The sequence below is a fragment of the Myotis brandtii genome, unplaced genomic scaffold (genome assembly GCF_000412655.1).
Source record: "Myotis brandtii unplaced genomic scaffold, ASM41265v1 scaffold216, whole genome shotgun sequence".
Lineage (NCBI taxonomy): Eukaryota > Metazoa > Chordata > Mammalia > Chiroptera > Vespertilionidae > Myotis > Myotis brandtii.
In genome coordinates this window covers 525,450-535,357 of record NW_005358092.1, presented here as the reverse complement: position 1 = coordinate 535,357, position 9,908 = coordinate 525,450, and the positions used below count along the sequence as shown (strand labels likewise).

Here is a 9,908-nt window from a genome sequence, read left to right as displayed (position 1 = left end):
TTAGGGTGATAGTGTATCTAGCTGTTCATTTAAGATCTGTGTGCTTTACTTTATGTAGGTTACAACTCAATAGAAAATTAAAATATAGTAACTCAGTCTGTGTTCCTTGCTGGACTCCAGTTGGTTCAGCAAGGTGCCAAGCGGCAGACTCGGAAGGCTCAGTAGGAACAGCCAAACCTGGTAGAGATACAGGGAGGAGAGACATCCTGTGATTTTACAAAGCAACGGTACCAAGAAACAAGACAGGCTACTTAGGGCTTTACAAAGAGTGGTGTTGATTCAAGGGTCAGAGAAGGCCAGTTCTGCTCATGTCTCTTAAGCAAACTTAAAACATAAGAAATTCAGGCCAATCCAGACAAAACTGATTAGTTATTGAAATAAAAATAAGAAAACACTCCAAAGCTAGTTCTGCTATAAAGAGCTATATATGTTTGACATATTTTGTCAATATAAATTATGCATTTCTCTATATTGGGCAGGTTAAAAATATCTGAAAAGTAAGTTATATGTGTATTATAAAACCCTATTAGATGCCACTAGTACTGTGCTATGCATAGCCTTTGTCCCCACACTAATCCTTTTGACAGAGAACACACTGAAGTCAGAGACATGAAAGCACGGTGAAGGCCACACCCTAAAGTGGTAGAAATGGGTTCTAACCTGAGTCCATCCAACTTCAGGGGAAGTCCTATAGAACCAATTACAAGGGAAGCTGAGCACTGCAAACAAACTCCAATTTTTAAAAAACAGTTAAGAATTGAGAGCAGAGTCTTGGATGAGATAGCCTCATGTAATAAGTTTTTTCTGTTTCAAATTTTCCTGTGATCATTCTGTACACATATGTATACACACGTGTGGTAATTTTATATACATGTTGCAGATGGCATTCAGTCTTCCACAGCTGTTATGTCTACCGAGTAAATCATGTCTGTGTAACCCATGATTTTTCTAAATGAAAAGACCTACACTTCAAGATGGTTGAAATTAAGATACATGTTTTATGTTTAAAATCAATCTTAAGGCTACCATCATAAAATTTTTACTCCTTTTATTGTCTCTCATTTAAAAGTTGTTTTAAAAGCATTAATTTTAAATTTCTTGTTCTTGATTTGAGTCAAGGTCCTTCAATTTTGAATATGTTGAAGGCATTCTGAAAACTTAAGTGTCAAAACCAAAATGACCCTTTCAGCCAACTCTCTGCATAAAGCTTTGTATTTTATCTCAAAGCGATTCGGTCATGGTGCAATGGGGTTATAATTAATATTCAAAAATACTTAACAGGAGTAACTGTCCCAGGTTTTACGTTTCCATTTGTCACTGATAAATAAGTCTATCTAGAAGAAAAGCAAGTGCAAATCAATGCACTAGAACATATTTACCTAGTGTATTGCTATAATTTTTTTTTGGGGGGGGGATTAATAATTTCTCACTTTTGTCATCTTTTATTTACTCAATCCCTTAAAGGCACTTGGCTCACAATTCATGCTTTACATTTTAAAAAATTTAGAAGTCAAAGAAATTTTCTACAAGTGTTTTGGAATGAATGGGCTGAATGAAAATGGCTGATTTCTGGCTCTTAAAATAAGAAAGAGACAGTGCAGGATGGAAATGTCCTTGAGACTACCATTTAGGCCAGGAGAAGAAAAGGAGGATTAAGGTTGAGTGATGAGGAATGGTGTTCTCATTTATATGCATGATTTATTCCTCCTTGTAACATTTAGGCTGCTCTTTGGAAAAATGAATAGGGCCCTGGAAGTGGATCACAAAGGGTGAGCCTTCCCCAGTGGCCAGGTCCAGACCCACTTCTGGGCTCCCAGGAACTTCCCTGGGTTTTTAAAGCCACTCTGCGTTGCGCTTCCTCCACTCAAGATTACACAGCTTCCTCGGACCCTTTGATTTTTCTCCTGCTCAAGAGGCAAAGGAAATAAGCAACATTGGGGAAGTAATCACATTTTTTTAAAGTCCTAGAAAGTTCACTTAGCCATTAGTGTTGCTACATATTTATTTAGCAGGAACTTATCAAGTCCAGTGTGGCCCACAGGTGCCTGAGCTGCTGGCGTTCCATCCTAATGACTGACAGGGTTAGTCTGCCCACCCCCGACGCTGACCAGCTCCTCATGCACATCTCATGAGTGCAGGTCTGCATGGACAGGGCGTAAATACGCATTACACATTTTAATTACACATTCTGACTGACTGGAGGAAGACCAGGCTATGTTAATGAGAAGTCTCCATCCTAAAGCCCATGAACAAGAAACCAGCTTATTCCTTTTAAGCATTTGGGAAGCTTAAGCAACTAAAAACAAGTGTGTTCATTAATTTAAACCACTTTAATGAACCATGGAGGATTGTGTATGGGAGGGAGATGGAAACTATAAGCAAAAGACAACTGTGAATTTGCAGGAAACAGAGACAAAGTCTCTGAGAGAAAAGGGACTAAACATGAGTTCTATTACCAAGTAGGGACCAAACTGAGAAGAGAACGAATTAATCCAAACTTTTTCAGATCCCAGCTTTAAGCACCATTTAAACTCCTCTCCCATGTCTGGTCCATTTGTGAACGGCTGCCCTGTCCTTACCAACTTCGTTCAAACCTTCCTCGTTTCCCCAGGAAATGCTTCTGAAGGAAGCTTGCTTAAATCCTAATTGGCAATAAAACAATGAGAAAATATTAATCATCGCTGTTTTCCAGAAGCGAGTGACTGAAGCTCCCAACTGCTCCTTTTTTTCTTTTTCTTTTTTATTCTGGGCCAGCTTTAGCTCTGAGGCCTCGCTGCTGAAAACATTGATACAATGTTGCGGTCAGGCTGGCTGGCTTTCAGGGGTTTTGTTTAGCTTCTATATTTGCAACATAGTACATAGTTGCTTAGAGTTGCACCTGAGAGGCCGCCAAGTCAGGCGGGGAACGTTGAAGTCCGCAGTCACTGGAGCAAGCAAGCCTCCCTGCTTGCTTCAGTGCATGGCTGCCAGCCGCCATCTTGGCTGACAGTTAATTTGCATAAGGATATGCTGATTAGCCAATGGGAAGGGTAGCGGTCGTACGCCAATTACCATGTTTCTCTTTTATTAGTGTAGATACCAGAGGCCCGATGCACAAAGATTTGTGCAAGAATAGGCCTTGCTTCCCCTGGCTGCCAGCACCGGTTTCCCTCTGGCACCCAGGACACGAGCCTTCGCTCTGGCCACTGCCTCCCACCTTCGCTCCGGGCAGCTGCCGCCATCTTTTTTTGCATTAATTTACATATTCCCTCCTTATTGGCTGCAGGCACTGCCATCTTTGTCACTAAGTGATGGTCAATTTGCATATTCCATCTTTATTAGATAGGATAATATTTTGGAAAGTAGGACCAAGTGAAAAACTCGTGTCATTTATTAAAGTGTGCTTTTGCTTTTATTGTGATATTTAATTACCACATAGAAAAGGAGGAAAGGTTGAACAGTCTTATATAAGAGAAGCGAACACTCTCTTACATAAGCACCCTCAACCCTATATTTTGAAAAGGCTGAGGGACACTTGCACTGGGGAAGGATGGACTAGACCAGTGATTAGTGAACTATGGCTGGATAACAAATTGGGCCTACTGCCTGCTTTTTAGATCCCTGGAGTTTAGAATAATTTTTACATTTTGAAATGGAAAAAAATAGAAATAGAATACTTTGTGATGTGAAAATGTTATAGAATTCAATTTTCAGTGTCCAACAGTAAGGTTTTACTGAACCCCAGCCATGCTCATTGGATTATGGCTGTTTTTATACTGCAGCAGCTGAGCTCTGGAATTGTTCGAGACTGTATGACCTGCAAATCCTAAAATATTTACCCCCTAGCTCTTTACTGAAAAAAGTTCGCCAATCCCTAAGCTGGTGATCTCTAAGGTCCCTTTCACCTCCAATCTTCTAGGAATTTTACTTCCTTAGATCGTCAGAATCCACCATCAAAAACAAGGTAACTTGATAATATGATCTCAAAAGAACTATCTCTTTTGTGTTGTCAACATTTACCATAGAATATGTAAAATAATATCACTGACTCATAGAATTTACATATAAACTTCTCAGATATTGATTACTTTTAAAGGTAGTCTCTTGGTTCTAAAAGCAATACATATAATTTTGAGCAATTTTATTCTATTAACAGGTTTAATAGACCATCTAAAATTAGAAAGTAGAATGAAAATGAAAAAAAAAAACAACTCCCCTAAGAATTCATACCATAAAATATTTATTAAGTAAAATTATTTTCCCCTGCCTTTGGTTTTTAAAAATGTTTGATTGAGTATCTTTGCAGATACCAATTGCCAACAGTGGTTTTACATTATTCAGTCATGAGATAGATGTTAGATAGATAGAAAGATAGGTAGGTAGATAGATAGTAGATGATAGGTAAGGTAGATGAAAGATAATAGATATTGGCATAAATGTGTAAAAGACCAACGTTATAATGGTTTGTTTAATTACAAATCTTGGTTTTGCTAGCAGTTGGAAATTTACTTGCACATACTTAAACTTACTTCTTATAAGTAAACAATACACAAATTCACTTGAATCTCATAATTCAGAACACTGGTAATGAATATAGTGCTTGCTGAGGACTAGGAGAGAAAAACAAGAACTTTGTGGGGAAAGAAAGGCAATATCTCTTTGAAAAGCTTTTCTCTTGATTTAATAGTCCCTATTGCCTGGAAAATAAGCCATTTTGATAATGAGAGTATAAAAAGCCTTATGATTTGCAAAGTAAATTATATTGTGGTTTAAATTTCATCCAAAATCTTGGATTATAGCTGAGAAGCTATACTCAACCTTTATAAAGCATTTCTTTGAAATTTATAGGGGAAACAAGAAATATTTTATCAGTTCTAGGCAGAAATGATAATCTCCATTTATAAGATCGTAATTACCTGCACTCGGTCCTATACAGACATGGGGATCTAGAAACCAAATAGAAAGAAATGCCAAGCCATACGTAATTTGTAGAAGTAGCAGGTGATAGATTATAATTTCAACATAAAAAAATCTAATTACTTCTCAGATGTCACTGTAAAGTTGGAAAATTAGAAGATACAATTAAGAAGGGGATGAATGGCTTTATTACACTATCCACCACTTCAAGATTAAAACCCCAGAATTTTGAAATGTCATTAGTTAAGTAACTATACAATTTCTTTCAGTCTCTTTTTAATGTAGAAAATCACTTTGTAATAAGATCTCTACACAAAGTAAGAAAGCACAAAATAGACAAAAATAGACAATTTATATATCTTTTTACAATGAAAGAAAGAATGCCTATGAAATACTGAGATCGATGACTAATCTCATGGAGTTCAAATTGTATTTCCTTTGATAATAATTGTGTTCTTAATATCTTCCCCTAAACCTTGGATGCTTATAAAAGACTTACCCAGGTAAAAGGCAAGGAACAGGAATTCTGACTGGGTACAGTAAAAAAAACAAAAGAAACAATAATAATAATAACAATATAATAAACACCCTTAATCATCTGTTTACAAAATTCTTTTGACAGCCATACCTCAAGGGCACTTAAGGGCTCAAGCATTTGTCATACAACCATCAGTAACACACAGCATCTCCAGGTGATGTCCTTTTCCATCATAAATCAATCATGCACTGGGATAAAACATCTGCAAAAGCTAATTCAGAGAGATGTTTTCACAGTTTGGGGGCCAATGAGACCATCCAAATGAATTGTGCCATGAACATCCCCAACATGCATGGACTGCCACTTTGAGACTCCTTGCCAAGTCTATAGCTTCCGTTTTCCTCAGTCTCGTAGTGGAACCCAGTTGGCACCTTGAGTCACACGGTCACAGCTGGGTACATCTTCTGTTCACTGTTAGTGTGAGGGAAGGGGGCCTGAATCTGCCTGTAACCAGTCTGCAGGCCGTCCATGAAAGGTGGCACAGGAGTCATGGGCACCGAGTCGTGCTGCACCGTGTATCCCACATATGGGGGATGCAGATACTGCCCCTGATGGGGCACAATTTGGGTGGCCTGCTGACAGTTCAGCACAGAGAAGTTCGTGGGCATGTTGACATACACATTGTTCATGGTCCCCTCAGGCAAGCAACAGTTGGTCTGTGACCTTGTTGGGGGCGCTCGGGCTCCGGAGTTGGCACTGGAGCTGGAGCTGGCAGCTGTGCTGGATTGGCGGGAGGACGACCCCCGGGAAGTGCTGGCACTGGGGATCATGGGGATGGTCTCCATCAAGCGGTTCCCCCCAGGGGCCCGGCTCTGCTGGGGCTCCTGCTTAGGACGGAGACATCTGCAGCAACAGGCGGCCACGAGTGACCCCAAGATGATGAAGGCGACAAACACGGACCCAACGATGAGGAATGGCACGTAGATGGGGACTGGAGGGCAAAACATAACATTATGATTCACTATAAATATGCAGTAAAAATCAGTGTGCTTGGCAGTGGAGATCGGAAAGGAGTGGCAGTGACACTTAACTGCAGGACCAGGGTGGGCTGGTCTGTGTGCCCATTAGCAGCCTACCATATGCACTGTCCTTTACTCAGTCTCAGGAAAGGTGGGAAGGCCGGACAGGCATGGTAGGTCAGCCCCCCTAAAGCAAAATTTTTAATATTTACAGCTAGATTCACCAACTGCACTGACTGAGGCAAACATCCAATTCACTGAAGACATGTGTTTCATGTTTTAAGACTGTTCTAAAATCCCTACAATAACTGAACTGCCCATACTTGCCAGATAGTTGTAAGATCTGTATAGAAACGAGTTGAAATTATTTAAAAAGCTTTCTTCCCCCAGCAAGTTATGTGTATTCCTTGCAAACTCTTTTTACCATATTTTATTTAGCAAGTTTTACTTCCAGAGGCAAATAAATAAAAAACGTAGGTCAGACTCTAGCCATGACCATTCCAAAAGGAGTCTGTAAAGCACAGAAGTCAAAGAAGGGTAAGAAAAACTCCACATGCTTATCTAGCTGAGATTGGGAGGGGAGGGGGCGCGAGGGGGGCGGTTAGAGGGGACCTAGCATGGGTCACTGGATGGTGGAAAGGTTTAGTGACTTGTGTGCAGGGAAGTTATTTCAGGCAGCATGGAACAAGGTACCGAGGAGAACAAACGTTGGGGGCAACAAGATATTTGTTCCAGGAAGGAGAGCTGCCCACAGCGAGCTAGGAAGCACCCCGGCAGGCCCAGGAGGGCTGAGGTGGAAGTCACCCTGGAATTCCGACACTGGATTCTGTGTGAGGAACTACAGGGAAAGCCTGCAGAGCATAAAGCAATGGGCGCCATATTTAGCAAGTGAGGTTTATTCTGAAAAATAAAACCGTAAAAGATAAAAAATACTAACTTTAGTGAAATTGGTAGCGAGCTAAATTTTTCCATTATTTTACTTTAAAAACTCTTGTGGGGGCCACGGGGAGAGCAGCATGGGGCTTCCCGCAGCTGGGTAAGATACACCCACTGACAGGGGCAGAGAATCAGGAGGGCGGGGCCTCCAGATGCCTGGGAGCCACTTCTGTAGAATCCTACCTGAGATTACTGAGAAGCTACTTTTTTGTGTGTTCCTGCCCGTGTCTTTAACTATTTGGTTAGAAAACACAGGAGGACAGGGACTAGGTCTTGCTGGTCTTGGCAAAGCAGTGCCAGCTCAGGGGTACAGGCAGAACCTCAGGAGGGAGCCCAGTTCTCCCACACCTCTGAGGTACCCTTTGACTGTCCCCTGGAGTCAGTGCTTTTAGAATATAGTAGCACATGAAGTCATGGAGAAATAACGCCTTACAAGCAAAACATACTTTATAAGTATTTAACCAAAGCTGACATTTGATTTCCTTAATCATCAACTCTGAACAGAGTAAATACTATATTTATACATAGTGTTTCTTTAGCAGGTAGAAATATTTGCTACAGTTTACAGCACAGCTGGCTTTCTGACTGTTCTAATCACAGTCACTTACAGCACACTAGAGCAGGGGATGGGGGCTTCTCCATCCGCATGCTATAAATATTTCATTCTCTAAACTAAGATACCAGTCCTAACTATGTCATCAAGAAGTAAAGAAATAATAAAAAGAACCCTAGCTGGTTTGGCTCAGTGGATAGAGTGTCAGCCTGCAGACCGAAGGGTCCGGGGTTCGATTCCAATCAAGGGCACCATCTCTGTTGCAGGCTCCTCCCCAGCACGGGCCCTGGTCAGGGTGCAGGCAGGAGGCAACCAATCGATGTATTTCTCTCACATTGATGTTTCTCTCTGTCTTTCCCTCTTCCTTCCACTCTCCCTAAAATCAATGGAAAAATATCCTTGGGTGAGGATTTTTTTTAAAAAGAAAGCAATAATAGTAAGAAAAACCCCAAACATTATAGCAAAAACTAGCTGAAAGCAACCTAAGTCCACATAATGAATTTTGGGGAGAAATAACTGTTCTCTTTCCAGAATTTTTAATTGGAAGTGTAAATAGCTACACAGGGGTAAAGAATGCTGTGCCCCTCAAAGCCCCCAGCGCTGCTTAATTAGGCCTGTTGTCCTTCTTGATTGCAGAAGAGAAGCAAGAGGAACAGAATTTTCAGGAAATAAGGACTTAAAAGTAGGGTAAAGAAGACACCCATGCACATCACAGGGTGTCATGAGAAGTCTGCTGCCTACTGATCTGTCCAAAGCTAACCTAACTTTTTAGAGACCGTTAAGGAGCCCAACTTGGCTGACACACGGAAGTAGCAGTTCCGTCTTTGGCTCATTTCTCAAGGCTTTATTCCAGGGCCACACACCCTGCAAGGCTGAGCTTGTGTTTTAAGATGGCACCTTTTCTGGAATTACCCTCAGTTCTCCTCTCTTCAGATTCAATGAAGCAGAACAACAGGAGTGGCTTGCTAATAAAATGCTTGACTGCAAAGGGACCAGCACGAAACGAGCTGCCTCTTCCCAGGGGGAGACAGCTCTGTCCACACAGATGCCACTAGTACCAAGCTCAGGTGACTCAAAGCCTGGGCCCTTGTGCTGGTGAACAGTCCTGTCCTTAATACAACCAGCTGCAGAGAAAAGAGACACCCTCATGGTGCCATGCTTGCCATCTGACCACTACCCCTACACCAACCTAAATCCTCCCTCTCAAACACACATACTGAATGGACCCTGGAGGGAGGCCATCTGGGAGGTTTGTGAAGAGGAAGTGGAACCTATCAAATTCTTACACGGACTTGTTTATTTTTCCAACTCTAGCTTTGGCAATTTGAAAAAATACATAATTTTTTTTTAAATCAAAGTCACAAAGAGCAAGATTGAGTACGGCTCTAATGTCACACCTAGCAAGTCCAGCATGGTGACAACTGTCCAGAAACCAGAGGCCAGGGCCTGGCAGGGGAGAGAGGCCGCAGCATGTTAGAGAGGATTAGAGTCTCCAGGGTCTGGTACAGGGTGTCACCCCCGGGAAGCCCTGAGCAGCTGCCTTCCTCCTGAGGAGTCTTCACAGAAGTGCCCCCGCCATCCCTCCCGGCTTCCTCTGGGACTCCCAAGATGGTAACCCTTCCTAGAAGTTAGACCTCTGGGCACAGGCGGCAGGGGAGGGGGCCCAGAGGCCCTTCCTTGGACTGGAGGACCATGAAGCTGTCGTTGGCCCACCCTGCCTTAAACGTGTGGTTTTCTGGGGAAAATCCAACCCAAAGCACCTTTTAGCTAACAAATGGGGAAACTGAGTCCCAGGACGGTGAATTGGTGCCCCATTTCTCACACTATATTGGCTGGCCCAGCATGCTGGCACCACGTCCCGGTCCAAGACCCTTTTCTGAAATCTCAGTGCTCCTAGTTCCATTCCCCTCTCCCCAGGTCCCAGGTCCATGCAGTCCGGGCGAAGCCAACCTTCCTCCCGCTGGAGCACGGCCCTGCCCCTCCCCGCACCCCACCCCTACCTGCCGAGCCGTCTGAGCCGTCTTTG

The 9,908-nt window shown here is 42.3% G+C and overlaps 1 protein-coding gene across 1 annotated transcript in view; it reads right to left on the bottom strand.

The window, feature by feature from the left end:
* Positions 1-4,199: 4,199 nt before the first annotated feature.
* Positions 4,200-9,908, bottom strand: part of SHISA2 (shisa family member 2) — a 48,943-nt gene continuing 43,234 nt past the window's right edge. The window contains exons 2-3 of the mRNA XM_014539397.1: positions 9,883-9,903; positions 4,200-6,365 (exon numbers count right to left, since the gene is read on the bottom strand). Coding sequence (XP_014394883.1) covers positions 5,812-6,365; positions 9,883-9,903 — 575 coding nt within the window. The 3' untranslated portion in view covers positions 4,200-5,811. The remainder of the gene's footprint in view (positions 6,366-9,882; positions 9,904-9,908) is intronic.